At 39.1% G+C, this 15,069-nt stretch overlaps 1 protein-coding gene across 1 annotated transcript; it reads left to right on the top strand.

Annotated features, from left to right (window-relative positions):
• Positions 1 to 804: 804 nt before the first annotated feature.
• LOC131310192 (patellin-3) lies at positions 805 to 4,781 on the top strand. The gene is made up of 4 exons (XM_058337088.1): positions 805 to 2,301; positions 3,434 to 3,558; positions 3,659 to 3,794; positions 4,136 to 4,781. Exons 1-4 carry the CDS (start codon positions 955 to 957, stop codon positions 4,379 to 4,381), a joined length of 1,854 nt encoding a protein of 617 aa, XP_058193071.1. The 5' UTR covers positions 805 to 954; the 3' UTR covers positions 4,382 to 4,781.
• The last annotated feature ends 10,288 nt before the right edge of the window (positions 4,782 to 15,069 follow it).

The raw sequence follows: 15,069 nt of genomic DNA, 5'->3' as shown, positions 1-15,069 counted from the left end.
CGGTGGCCGGAGACGGCCGCGCGCGGCCGTCGGTACGGTTTCGGTCCAAAAATGGTCGGTACACATAGGATTTTCGTAAAAATTGTTTGTCTATTTTGAAAAATTAAATTATAAATTTTTGAGTTTATTCTCTGTTTACCCTTTTTTCAATAGTTGAAGGAAAAGTTTAATTTGGGGAACGAGCATTTTTTGAGTAGTTCAAAATTTGAGTACAACGATTGTGCTCCTTATTAAGTTGAATTTTCCATAATGAACAAACAAACAAATTAGGACGGAAAGAGTATCATATACGTACTATATTAGTGTGAAATCCAAGAAAAAAATGTGTAAATCTTGTGTCAATATGTGATGGAAAGAGATCTTGGACACAACGAGATGGTATAATTGCAAGCGAGCTGAGCACCCCTATGTTGGAGTTTTAGACATGTTTGGCTCGAACACTAGAAAGCTCAGAAGCCGTTCCACTTTCTCCAAAAAGGAGGTTTTTGAAAAAAAAAATAATTTCAAGATCAAAAATTATGTATTTACACAAATAATTTTCCTACCAATATGGATCTTGTTTGATATATTTCATTAAGATCTTTTAAACAGTGAAAAAAATTGAAAATTTATTTTTCATTTTCGTTATATTTGAATTTAAAATTACTTTCTTTTTGAAAAAAAATATTTTGGGAGAAAGCGGAACAGGACCTCGTTCGTTTGCTTCCCTATGTGGCGGTGCTTACCCCTCATTGGTGCCGTGGACAACTAGTTTGGAGCACTGCAAGGTAGTCTCAAGAGTATTGAATAATTTCTCTCAATCTCCCCCCTTCTTCTCATTTTAAAGGCAACTCCCCAATTCCTTTTCTCCCACCCCTACTCTCTCTCTCTCTCTCTCTCTCTCTCTCCTTGTCTTTTGGTTTTCCTAGTCCAGTATCTTGATTTGATCGGTTTAATCGTTACTCGATTCACCACATGGCTGAAGAAACCCACAAAACGGCGGCCGCCTCAGAGCCAGCAACAGACGAAGTCGTGGTGGTTTCCGATGTGCCAGAGGCGGAGGAACCTTCCGTAGTAGAGAAAGAGGCGCCGCCGCCGGCTCCCGAGCCGGAGCCGGAAGCTGCATCGGAGAAACTAGCTGCGTTGGTGGAGGAAGTGGTGGAGGCCAAGGGGGACGAGGAGAAGATCACCGAATCGGCGTCGTTTAAGGAGGAGACCAACGTGGCTGGTGAGCTCCCGGACCCACAAAAGAAAGCCCTAGACGAGCTGAAACTGCTCGTTCAAGAAGCGCTTAAGAAGCACGAGTTCACCGCCCCGCCGCCCCCTCCGCCGGAAAAAGAGGAGGAGAAGCCGGCCGAGGCGGCCCCACCGGCTGAGAAGGAGGAGGAGGTGAAAGAGAAAGCTACCGAAGAAGAACAAAAACCCGAGGCAAAGACCGAAGTCCTTGATGGTGCTCAGGGTGGGGTTGTGGAGGAAGAGCCTCCAAAACCTCTACCTCCACAACCCGAGCCTGAGGCGGCTGTTCCTCGGGCTCCGGTTTCAGAAGAGGAGGAGTCAACACCTGTTCCTCGGGCTCCGGTTTCGGAAGGAGAGAAATCAGAGCCCGAGGCAGCACCTGCTCCCAAGCAGGTGGTTGTGGCTGAGGTAGTGGAAACTGTCACCGCTGCCGTCACAGTGGACGACGACGGTGCCAAGACAGTCGAAGCAATCGAGGAAACAATCGTTGCCGTTGCCGTCGCCACCGTCCCGGCTCCTCCTCCGCCGGCAGAAGAAGAGCCCTCCGCCACGGTCGAGGCCGTTCCTCCTCCGCCGCCGGAGGAAGTGTCCATATGGGGAATCCCCCTCCTCGCCGACGAGCGAACGGACGTAATCCTCCTCAAATTCCTCAGGGCCAGAGACTTCAAAGTGAAAGAAGCCTTCACCATGCTCAAGAACACCGTCAAGTGGCGAAAGGAATTCGGAATCGAAACCCTACTGGAAGAAGACCTAGGAACAGAGCTTGAGAAAGTGGTTTTCATGGACGGGTTTGACAAAGAGGGGCACCCAGTTTGTTACAACGTGTACGGGGCGTTCAACAGCAAGGAGTTGTATATGAACACTTTCTCTGATGAGGAGAAGAGGCAGAGGTTTCTGAGGTGGAGGATTCAGTTCTTGGAGAAGAGTATTAGGAAGCTTGATTTCAGCCCAGATGGGATTTGCAGCTTTGCTCAGATCAATGATTTGAAGAATTCTCCTGGGCCATTTAAGAGGGAGCTGAGGACGGCTACTAATCAGGCACTGCTTTTGCTTCAGGATAATTACCCTGAGTTTTTGGCCAAACAGGTATGAAATTGGAATTCCCACAATTGATAGTTATTTGTTTGTACTTTGTATGCACTTAATTTGTGTGTGTGTGTGTCTGATTTTTGGTTAGTCTTGCTGTCAATTTTCTCAGATTCTTGCTTTACCTTTAAAAGAATGTTTCATCAGTGGTACTTTGTATCCATTTTTACTTTTTCGCTACTTGCCTGGTATATATGTGGAATGAAGATTATACCCCCTTGAGTCCTTTATGACCGTATGTTCCCGTATTTGTGTTCCGGTGCATTTTCAGCTATTATCAGTGGTGCTTTGTATCCATTTTTACTTTTTCGCTACTTGCCTGGTATAAATGTGGAATGAAGATTATACCCCCTCGAGTCCTTTATGACCGTATGTTCCTGTATTGGTGTTCCGGTGCATTTTTGGCTATTGGATCCTGTTTCCAATAACCGAGAATGTGTTGGGACACTGTTACAAAAGAATTTGGGTACAAAGGTTTGGACTCAGATTATATGTATCAAGAATTAGGTGGGGGAAAGCCTAAGGATACTCTTCTTTTTTGAATTGTTGTTTTGATACATAAGACGTATGCATTGTTTCATACTTTTGTTCCGTTGGTATTTTATTTGTTTAAGTTTATGTTTGGCGGTAGTACAGGGAATTTCATGCTGGTACTTTGTATGTATGTGTTTGTGTTTTGGTTGTCTCTATTAATTTACAGATGCTTGCTTTGCTGTTAAAAGATGTCCAATCAATGGTACTTAGTGTGCCATTTGTTGGTTTGTTGTGGGGAATTTTATTGTGGTGCTATTATAGGTTCTTTACCTTCCATGGTTGTTTTGGTATATTAGGTATATCATATAAGCATGTTCATGTCACTATTGATTGTTTTGGTATTAGCTGGACATAGGTCCTGGTTGTACAGAGAATCATATTTGGTTGCTTGTAGGTGGTGTGTTTGTGTTTTGGCTGTCTAGTGTATCAATTATGCAAGTTCAAATAATAGGGTATCAATAATTTATATAGATTCTTTCTTTTCTGGTGTAGAGGTGTTATTAAATGAATGCTCTATTTATTATATGGGTTGTACATTTTTTGCCATTGTTGATTTTTTTGGGTACTAATTTGAATTTTGTTTGGATGTTGTGAAAAGGTATTTATCAATGTTCCATGGTGGTACTTGGCCTTCTATAGGATGATCAGTCCTTTCTTCACCCAAAGGACCAAGAGCAAGTTTGTTTTTGCTGGCCCTTCAAAATCTGCAGAAACCCTCTTCAAGTTAGTGAAATCATGTTCTGTTTTCTTTTGCTTCTTTGCCTAATGGGTGAAACATCTTGATGTTTTGGGTTTGATTTCGGACTGTTTGATTGGTGAACAGATATATTGCACCTGAACAAGTACCGGTACAGTATGGTGGCCTTAGCCGGGAGGGTGAATTCACAACCACTGATGCTGCCACGGAGGAGATTATCAAGCCGGCTACCAAGCACACTGTCGAATTCCCAGTTTCTGAGGTGGGCATACCTTCTTGATTTCACCTAGAATTTGATCTTGAAACTACTGTAAAGATTGCGGATGATGTTCTAAATGTCGGTCACTAAGGTTGTGGTTATTTTAGCTTTCATTGGAAGAACTGCATCAGGCCACATCATTTGATCTGATAATTAGGATCGCTATTTTTGTAGACAGTGCATCGCCTTCCTTGATTAGAAAAATGATCTATAAGCTATAAAGAGAATTTCTATTTGCAAAAGGCACTCAAAAAATTATGAGCCACAATGGTGTGTTTCAGTTTTATCCTTTCCATGGTTTAAGTTACATGTATCAATTGTCATGTGGGAGTTGGATTTTCCAGGCATGCTCTTTGGTTTGGGAGGTGAGAGCCGTTGGATGGGAGGTGTTCTATGGAGCTGAATTTACGCCTGAAACTGGATACACCGTGATCATACAGAAGTCTAGGAAGATTTCAGCATCCGAGGAAACAGTGATCTCCGATAGCTTCAAGGTCGGTGAACCGGGCAAAGTGGTGCTCACATTTGATAACCAAACTTCTAAGAAGAAGAAGCTCCTATTCAGGTCCAAGATTAAGCCCTATGAGTGAGCTTGAATTTGCATTTCTGGCTTAACTGGGATTTCAAAGTCAAATCATTCATTAGAAGGAAGCCATTGGAGATGCACAATAAGAAGGGTTCTTTTGTTACTTCAACACAGTTTATTATTATTTTTTTCTTTTTTTGGTGGAAATTATTTTCAATTATGAATTCTTAGAAGTACTGGGGTGTTATTTATATATTTGTTGGGATTTTTTTGTCGGGTTTTTTGGTTTGTTTTGTGAAAAAAGCTTGTGAATTGGGTATGCTGGATGAGAGAAGACGACATTTTGAGATATACAGAAGGGGGTTGGAAATGTGCGGGCATGTGGACAGGAAAAATATGTTACCATTGTTTATACTCCGCCTGTAAAATTTATTTGTGTAATTTTGATGATCTCTCTCTCTCTCTCTCTCTCTCTCTCTCTCTCTCTCTCTCTCTCTCTCTCTTTTGGATGTTCATGTCAATGATATTCCTAGATTTTTGTCCCTTTCCTTGTTTAATGGTGATGAGTCAAGAAACCTTGAATGCATTTTGTCGATTTTTCTTGCTCTTTACCCTAGGCAATGAATTTGTGAAAGCTATGTCTTATTGTTTTCTTAAATGATCTTGTTTTACAATGTGTTTTGGTTCTTCAATTTGTAAATGGATTTACAGAGTGTATAATAAGAGATATATATTTGTGAACACCATTTTCCCCTTTTTAGCTCTTTGTTTGCTTGTTCCTTTTTATACAAAAAAATAATAATAAACGAATATGAAATTTTATTTATTCAATTAGGAAAAGAAACACCTCTTCTGACTTCTGAAAGTTGATCTTGAAGGATAAATTATCTAAGGAAAACAGTGCAATTTCGCTTATTGTGTTAGAAGATCAGCACACCTATTTCTTTCCCGCATGATGTGCTTAACCAAACGCTTGCTTCTGTAGAAAGGGAGCTGAAGCAAAGATCAAATTGTAGAAATGGTGTCGTTATCAACCGAAGTGAGGAGGCTGACTACATTGGGTGCATCCGTTTCTATTTCCACCAATACCATGCAATAAGTGAGAACTTTTAAGCACTTATCCAATGAACCGCCTCTTGTTTTGTTAGTTCTCCGTAGATTCTTGCTCAAACCACGTTCCAAACACACCTACACCTTCAAGTGCGGTGTGAATCTCTTTTTTTTTTCTTTCTTTACGGCTTGAAAGCTGAATTTGTTGGATGGATAGATTATGTATAGTATTAAAAGAAAGAGTACGAGATTTAATTCTTTTTCCCCTGTTCTTACTTTACTTTTTGTTCTTTTCACAAATTAAAGGTTTAAAAGACAGTTTATAAACTCACTTTCCCTGTAAACAATTAAAAAAAAAACCAACGACACACACAGCTGTCAAGCAATGTGGAGAAAAGAGAAAGCAAAGATAGTTTAGTGGAAAGCTGTACAAAAATCCAGAGAACTTCTGTGCCTTTTGGAAATTTGTATCAATTTCATGTTCTTCTTGGCTTTGTCTTTTTCTTACAATTCTGCATTTGAAGGATTTTTAGGCCCCGTTCCGCAACGCTAAATAAGTACTTATTTTTTAAGAAGGCAATTTCAAGCTAAAAAATGATGGGTTTATTGAAATCTAAAAATATGCAATATAAATCTTGTTTGAAAGATCTCATTGAGATCTTTAATACGGTGCAAAAAAAATTGAAAAATTATTTTTCATTTGCATTATTTTTGAATTTAAAAATTTGAAATAAGTAATTATTTTTTAAGAAGATGTTCTGGAACGGGCTTAGAATAAAAAGTGATATAACTCCGTCATTCGGACTAGCTTATGCCATCACCTCAATTAATTTTAGTGTTGAAATCAAATCTTAACGCTACAAGTTGGGATTTCTTATTTTTCCATTTTCCTCCTAGTATTGAAATATAAAACTAAAATATACAAGATCATTACAAAATTATGATAGTTTGTCCCCGAAATTACAGCCTCTCTTGTATCATGTCAAAAGACTATAGGAGCCTTGCCAAATTCAGCAGCGGTAATTCCCAAGGTTGGTCTGGTGCTCAAAGCTTAAGATTTAAAAATAAAAATAAAATTCTAGATTCACAAAATTTAACGAAGGTACGCTTAAACTTTCTTGACACCTGAAGTGATAAAAGAAAAAGAAAGGTCTGCAGTGAAAGTAAAAGCTCCATCACCTAAGCAAGGATAATCAATTCTTCTTTTTGTTGGTTTCTTACCCAATTAAAAATAATGTTTGACTTATTTTATTTCTTTTTTTTCCTTTTTTTTTTCCTTGACAAAAATCAAAGATTCCAACACAAAGGCTGGTTCCTAATCATTCTCTCCACCCCCACCACCTTGGTTAATAAATTGGAAAGTTGATGATTGTTGTTGCTTTGGCTCTTTATCAATTGTGGGTGTCAAACTGCTGTTCCTGTTTTTTAAATTTCGACCAGAGACCCCACTAAAATACTAATCATGTCTTCTAAATTCTCATCTCATCGCTGGCTTTGTTTCATTGTGTTTGTTTCGTGTGACAATTTTGTTTTTGATATAGGAAAATGCTAACAGCAGTTTAGTACTTCAGTGGACAATAATTAATATGCAAAAAGTAAATTAATAGCTGTGAAAGATGTCTAGATTTCCGTAAAAGTATATTGATATTCGTGAAAAATTCACTGAAATTCAAGCTTTTGTATTATTCACTGTCTAGTCGTTTGTAGTTAGCAAAATCGTTTGCAATTTGCAAAATACGGGTCATCAGTTTTGAGATTAAAAAAATGTTGTAGAGGTTTGCGTATTTTCTTGTATGTCTTTAGTCAATTTTTATAACATTTTAACAAAAAAAAATCACTTTTTGCATCGAAGTATGCTATATATATATGCAAAAAATACAAAATCATTGAGAAAAGAGCACGTTGACCTTTTTGTTCCGGTGACAATTCGATTATTATGGAAGTTGAGAGTAATTATCGGGTTTTGTATAAATTTTGAATTTCGAATTCTCTTGACCGCCATTCATTTTGTTCCCTTAAACTTGAGATTGCATATAATAATTGTATCATTTGGGGAATATAAGATTCTGTATATGATTTTACTTTATCTCCTGAGAATCGAATTATATAAATGGATATAAAATTATTGTAAATAATTTGTACTGGAAACTTGCTGCTATTTGTACATAGGTGCGTGAAAATGGGTATCTTGGGAAAAACGGAAAAATATATATATCACGTTATTTATTTATTTTACCTCCAAGAAATTTTCAAGGTAGTCCGTAAATGCCATGTAGTTTTGTCTCCAAAAGCAGAGAATGATTTCCTCTGACAAACTCAATTTTGTTGGCACCCACATGCCCAAGGAAAAGTAAAAAGAAAAGAAAAGCAAAAATCCTCCTAGCAACGTCTAAAAACAATGCTGATTAAAAAAAAAAAAAAAAAAGGTCTAAAAACAATCACTTTATCATCATCACTATTCTTATTTATACAAAGAAAACTTACTTCGAAAGTGTCTCAAAAAAAAAATCATGGTTGAGAATCATTTTGATGATTGGGTCACACACATCAAAATGAAGCTCAATAATTAGTTGCTCTTTTTGGAGTATTTTCGAAATATATTTTCTTTATCCCTAACATTTTTCATAAGAGATTGAGAAGTTGTGTTGGTGTTAGTTGTCACTGGTTACTTGTCTATATAGAAGTATATAGAAGTATCGTCTATATATGCCCCTAACTCAAGAAAATGAGTGCGGGTAGACTTGAAACGGAGCCGAATTAGATAGGAATAATGAATTACTAACTGAGATTCACACTCAGCTTTATTTAAGGCTCGCAAACTTATCTTTTTATCGCCAGAATATATAAGAGGTTGAAAATATAAGCGGAAAAATTTAACAGTCTACTGTAGTTTTGACTCATTCGGAGCTAAAATACGATACTTTAGGGATGGACCATTCTAATAGTATATGCATATTTTGTCGTACTTGGCAGCCGCACTAATTTTCTTTTCGTTCGGAGCATCAAGCTGCAAAACCCGGCTCTACTTGACTAAGCGTTGTGCTCGTCCAATGAGAAAGTTTGCTTTATTATGATATGATATGACTACCAATGTGGCATTGATCTTTCTACCACAAAAAATAAAATAAAATGTGGCATTGATCCTTGCACAAATTGAAGTTAAAAGTCAAAAAGGTGTGGTGGGGTGGAAGCAAACTCCTACGTTATTATTATCTATAATAAAAACTACAGTAGTTCAAAAGTTGAGTTAACTAGCCACATCAGACAAATCAGAATACCAAGATGGGATAAAAAAGATTGGAGTCTCGAAGCCGTGGTATATGTATGATCAAAGAAAGATCCAAGACAATTTCTAACTGCTTTCCATAGTTTAACCAGTGGCCAAAATCTATGGGCTCAACTCAATTGATATCATTAATAAATTTCTCTAATTTTGATTATGTATTAAGAGTCTTTAAATGGTTGATGTTGTGCCTGTATGATTGTTAGAGCGCGTTCGCAGTAGTTTTGAGGACATAATTTAAGGTTATGGTATGTGTCACTGTGTTTCGTTTCTACTTTGGGTTCAACAAAAAAAAAAAAAACCCCTCCTCTTTTCTTTTCTTTTTTCGAGACATGAGATTCACGAGAAAACCTCATTCAGACAATTGCTAACTAAAGAGGTGTTGGTGTTTCATGAGTGTTGTAAACTCTCACTCACTCTCCTGATGCAGGGAAGCTGGTCTTATGTCGCACCCCAAGAATTTTGCTGAACCATAAGAGCATCTCCAACATGAGATGTCAAATTTTTTTTGAAGGCTTATGTGGTGACATATTTAATTTGACATCAAGCTCTTCCTCTCCAATCCTCATGTCAAAAAAATACAACTTAAACTTGGGGGAAAAAAAAACTCAAACGGAAGAATTCCTTTTTTAACTTCAACGGTAAGTTTTTGAAAATTAGCATGCGGAGAGATAGCTAGATGTCAAAATTGGCATGGGAGTAGGAGATGTCAAAATCACCTCAGCTTTGACATGAATAAAAACATATCTGTTGGATTATCCATTTATGCCAAAAGTAACCATCGGAAATGTCACCTCAATTTTGACATCTCATGTTGGATATGTTCCAAGAGGGTGGGCATTGTAATGTGTCAAAGGAAAACCCAGCATGATAGGGCATGGCGTTTGATTTTAATTTTTTTTTTTTATCACAAGGCAGGAGCCTCACAAGAAAATCACACCCAGTAATCATTATCCTATTTTAAGAGTTTTGGATTCTAATTATTATCCTATTTTTCTCCAATTATTACCTTCTTTTTACTCTCTATCTCTCTCTAATTATTACCTATATTTTCAATCATTACTCTATTTCTCTATATACTATTACTTACAAATTCAAATTCAAATCCAAAATTCCAAAACGAACGGGGTCTACTATCCGGAGAGGCGGAGAGGTTCCTGTGGGCAAATTAATTACAACCTCCTTTCAACTTGCCATTTTCCATCGCCACAATGACCATTTTTCTTAAAGAGGGTTCTAGGTCTTTATCTCAAGGAACCCCGTTGCTATCACACAATAGACAGCCCACCTTTTGGGCTGAAATGGACATAGCTGGATAGATACACATGGTATTGGGATGAGAACAAAAGGCTTGAACACACCACACACACACAGTACTCTCCTGTCAAACATATGTGATGTGATGAGTCATTTTTCAGTATTGAGTGGGTATATCCTACGTGATATCCGCTAGGCGCATCCGAGCCGTTCGATACATTTTTAGATTTCTTGGATTGAAACTCTCTCTCTCCTCTCATCCAACACTTTCTCTCTCCAAATCTGACTCGTTCAAACACGTAATGGACGGTTCAGATGCGCAGCAATGAAAAATTTTCTGTGATGTGAGAGATAAGATAAGGGTCCTTTTGTCCCAATCTATTTGCACCTTAACTCATTAAATAACATGGCCATATACTTTGAATTTGGCTTCTCTTCGGATTGGTATCTCAGCTTCGATAAATTTTTGGGGGCCATCCGGGCCATCTATTTCGGTTTTGGATGACTCAGATTTGGAGAGAGAGTGGTGGGGTGAGAGGAGAGAGAGAGAAAGAGTTTCAATCTGAGCCGTCTAACACATTTTTTTTTGGATGGCCTAAATGAACTACTCGGGTACCACGTGAGCACGACCATGCGGTACTGACCTGACACCCAAAAATTTATCACTTCTCCTCAACTTCACTGCGCAGTTTTCCGCTGTGAGCGTATTGTGGTTCTACTTGTATCATTCAATTCAAGCATTCATGCCATTCATCTGGAAAGGTCATAAATTGATTGGAAAGCAATAACTGTTCCTCCATGAGTTCATAGGTTTCATTTTCACGGAAGCCAAACATTGGGGCCACTGGGGGCTTACTTGTCGTTAACTTCAGGGCTCTGGAATTAGTCGAGGTGCACGTAAGTTGTCCCGGACATCTAGTTATCAAAAAAAAAAAATAATAATAACAACTTGATTTAGACTGTATTTTTGTTATGCCAATTGTGTTCGATTGAGCGCCGAGTTAATTATTTTCGATAAATATGCAAGTTTACATGGGTGGTCTCCTCGGCCAACCTTTCAAAAATCAGGCTAAACAAAATGTCGATCAAATTACGTGATCAAGAGACATAAATGTCAGCTAAATATTCAATTATTTCGTTAGTTTAAAAAGCGTATCAAAACCATGAGTTGTGTAAACCATTCATTGGAATTTATATTCGCAAACTCTTCGCTAAAAACCGGCTTGCCAGAAAGAAAACAATTTCATCATTTCTTAGCAATATTGGTTCACTGGTTTTGTAGTTAAACAGTACTAGCATAAAGCCATAAAGATGAAGCGCACCAGCTGCAATGAGACAAGTTTGTCAAAGATATTTCTTTGTGTAAAATTGATTTTGAAGAATTTCGACAAGAAGTGAGTAGTAGTTACGAAAGCGGATGCATTGGATAGTTGGGACTACTAATTAAAGTTGTACTTTTGTTCTTTGGCTATATTCTGATAATGACAATAAAGACAAAGTCTTTTTAACGGTGGAGCTGTGAATAGTTGTTTACGGAGTCAATCTCAACTATTCAAAAGTGCTTTAAACGGTCTAGATGTTAATGAAACTTTTCCGGAGAAGAGTTAAACTTTTTCCCGGAAAAGTTTTATTAAAATCCAGACCTTCTAGAACACGTTTGAACAATCGCGATTAGCTGTTGTTGTAAACAATTTGTTCACGGCTAAGCCGTAAATAAATTTCTCTCGGGAAAAAAAAAATGGTCAAATGAGTAAAAAAAGAAGTTAAAGACTGTATTCAAGAACAAGAGAATGGAATGGCATGGAATTGGAAAGGTATCTCTCTCTCTCTCTCTCTGTTTGTAATTGGATTCATGGGGTAGCAGTGTATACTCTACGGAGTAGTATTTGTGGGAACATAAACTGACATGGGGCATGGGGTTGTAGGGCATGGGTTGGGGCTTGACCGCATCTTTGTCGCTGCTGTAACACAACACAAACCCAGAAACAGAGCACATAGTAATAGTGGAGGAGTAATGTTTTGTATGAAATGCAGCGCAGCCCAGCCAGCCGCTTTTTTTTTTTTTGATCCGCCCCAGCCAGCCGCTTTGGTTTAAGTAATTTGATGCATGGACCCCGACACCCCACCCATTCTCAGGACTCTTTTTGACCAGGCCACGGCTACAACTCAGATTTTGTACCCCAATATTGTTTCTGACCAAACCAACCCACAGATGTGGTCCCTCCGCAGGAGGAGAATAAACCGACACCTATCAGCAGTAACACAAGTGGGGGAGAATCAGCCATGAATGAACGAAACATTCCACCTGATCTGAGGAGCATATATAGAGAAATTGAGAATTCACTTCTTGCATTCCTAAACAGATCCATCGTGTTACGAGATTTGCACGGTGGGCATGTTTCATTCATTTTGGGATTAACTTCTGGGAATTGTAGAAAAAATAGATGGATTGTAGATGGAGAAGTTCACCATTGAGATCACATATTATGAGATTAGTTTTATAGCATTTGATTACGAGTCGAATAAAAGTTAAAATCAATAACTGGGCAAGTGGGGTCACCTCTTGTTCAATCCCAAATACAATAAACATCAGACTATCGGACTAGTTCGTTCGATGAGACCAGTAGTGAAGTAATAATTAAATAAATAGTGATTGAATTAATGCTACTACGTCTCTAATCACATTGTTTGTTACACACTTTGTGAGATTATATATTCGTTGGATGTTTATTTGCAACCAAAATTGTTTAGCCAAATACAGAATTGTATTCACCTTGAATATGTATAGTCACCCACAATAGTATCCAATCAAACTAACAGCCCCACAAATAACAAGGAGTGGGAGTGTTATCTGGTTACTCTTTGACACCTTTGCAAGCTAGATACCACCAACTACTGCCTGATCGGCCGTATGCAGCCATAAGTCAGTCCTAACTCAAGGAAGGAAATGTAGAGAGCTATAGTTAGATAATAACGACGTACATTTCTGCGGATTCTATACCTTATATAGAGAAATCATACTTGGGCTTCGTATAATCTTGTGCTAGGAACAAAACCATGATGTCAGCCCTACCCCCTCTAGGAATGACATCATGCATGATGCACCGAGCTCGTAGCTGAACTCCACATCACCGAGCCGTGCCACTGTTTACTCACGTGGAGCCCTACTAGTTGTCACAATTCGGGTTGGATTTATCCGGATCCGGTCCGATCACCAGGCCTTACACCCGCCACTCCATGGGTTTGTTGGACTCACAAATTCCAGGCCATATACATATCGTGTGTACCGGCCCTATAGGGACTCGATTTAGTCGAATGCAATCGTCGCCGTGGGTTGTCTGTTCTCAAGGCCCAATAATACCTTCTTCTTTCCGGCCCAATACATAAGGTAAAATGTGGCCCTATTCTCACCCCCTAAGTTGGGTTTCAAATGAGAGGAGAGTAATTCAAAGGCATGTGCAACTATTGAAAAATTCTTCGGAAAATTGCAAGCCGCTCCACCACTTAACAAATGCCAAATGTCAATTTATCAAATCACTAAAAAAAAGTAATGAGTCCCACAATATTACCAATGATACATGAGTTAGGACATTATAATGTAATATTCCTCATGAGATAATTATTCTATCCTAAACTCAAAAGGCACGTCAGTAAGAAAAAATGAACTTGTACAGAATAGGCGTGATGTGCACGGCAGCACGGGGCCTAAACACCTAAGAGTTAATTCTGGACCGGTCGTAATATTGGATTCTATAGCCTATCAAGTCTTATGGGGTAAAAGTGCAATGCTCACTAAGTCCTGTGGGTGTGATTTTACTTCTTTACCCCACTTTTAAATAGTAACAAATGAACACAACCCATCATTTAGGGTTTTAAATGAATGCAGCCACCCCCCCCCCCCCCCTCTCTCTCTCTCTCTCTCTCTCCAGTCAGCCCCGCCACCATCGGCTACTCCTCCGTCGGTCTTAGCCCCGCCACCGGCCACTCCTCCGCCGGTCTTAGCTCCACCGCCAACTACTCCTCCTCTGGCCATTCCACCCTCGACTGTTAATTAACACTGTTAATTGTGGTGGTATATAAAGTTTATATGAACCAATTGTTAATTAACACTGTTAATTGTGGTGGTGGTGACGACGGCGTGATGATGGTGATTGTGGTGGCAATGGTGGCGGCGGTATGGTGGTGATGGTGTTGGTGATGGTGGAGTGGTGGTGGTGGTGGTAGTGGTGGTGGTAGTGGTGGCGGCGTTATGGTGGAGGTTGTATGGGTCGATTGCTAATTTAGACAAAAATTAACATTGTTGATTTGTGGTGGCGGCGGCGGCGGTGTGGTGGCTGTGTGGGTGGTGGTGGCAACGGTGGCGACACGGTGGCGATGTGGTGGTGGCGGCAGCGTGGTAGTGGCGGTGTGGGGGTGGTGGTGGTGGCGACGGCGGCGATGGTGGTGGGGTGGCGTGGTGGTGGTGGCAGCGGGGTGGTAGTGGCGGTGTGGGGGTAGTGGTGGTGGCTACGGCGGCAGCGGTGGTGGGGTGGCATGGTGGTAGTGGCTGGATCATCTCTTTCCAATCACTTTTTTTTTATGAGGGGTATTTTTGTCAACAGAATAATGAAGAGGACTTACTGGGCTATAGACTATTTAGGAAGGATCTAGTAGACTATTCTTCACTCAGACAAGACCGGCCAGGAAGTTTCCCAACGCCTAATGAGTAATGAAAGAGGATCGGCTTTTAGGAAGCCCAAGATTCTTTAGCATCAGAGTATTACCACAGTGGAAAAGGAGTCCAACGCAAAAGCATCCAGGCACGCATGAGGCCCAATACGATACGAAGCCCATAAATAAATACTCTTTCAGTCTCAAAATTTTTGATTTTTTTCAATATTAGTGTAGTTCTTTAAACTTTTATATTTTCTAATATAAACCTCAAAAAATTTGCAATGTAAATCTTATTTAATAGTTTTCAATTAGATATACTCTTACAAAGTTTTTAAAATTATGAAAAATATCATAAATTATGAAATTTTAAAATTTTAAAAATAACACAAATATCGAAAAAGACTAAAAATTTTGGGAGGGAGAAAATAACATCCGCCAATACAAACCCAACCCAAGAAGGAAGAGAGTCAAGAGACATTAACCACGGGTCCACAAGTCCTAGCTGTAGC

Source organism: Rhododendron vialii, chromosome 12a, assembly GCF_030253575.1.
Source record: "Rhododendron vialii isolate Sample 1 chromosome 12a, ASM3025357v1".
Classification (NCBI taxonomy): domain Eukaryota; kingdom Viridiplantae; phylum Streptophyta; class Magnoliopsida; order Ericales; family Ericaceae; genus Rhododendron; species Rhododendron vialii.
The sequence above is the reverse complement of the archived record's forward strand: the minus strand, read 5'-3'. Positions and strand labels throughout refer to the sequence as shown.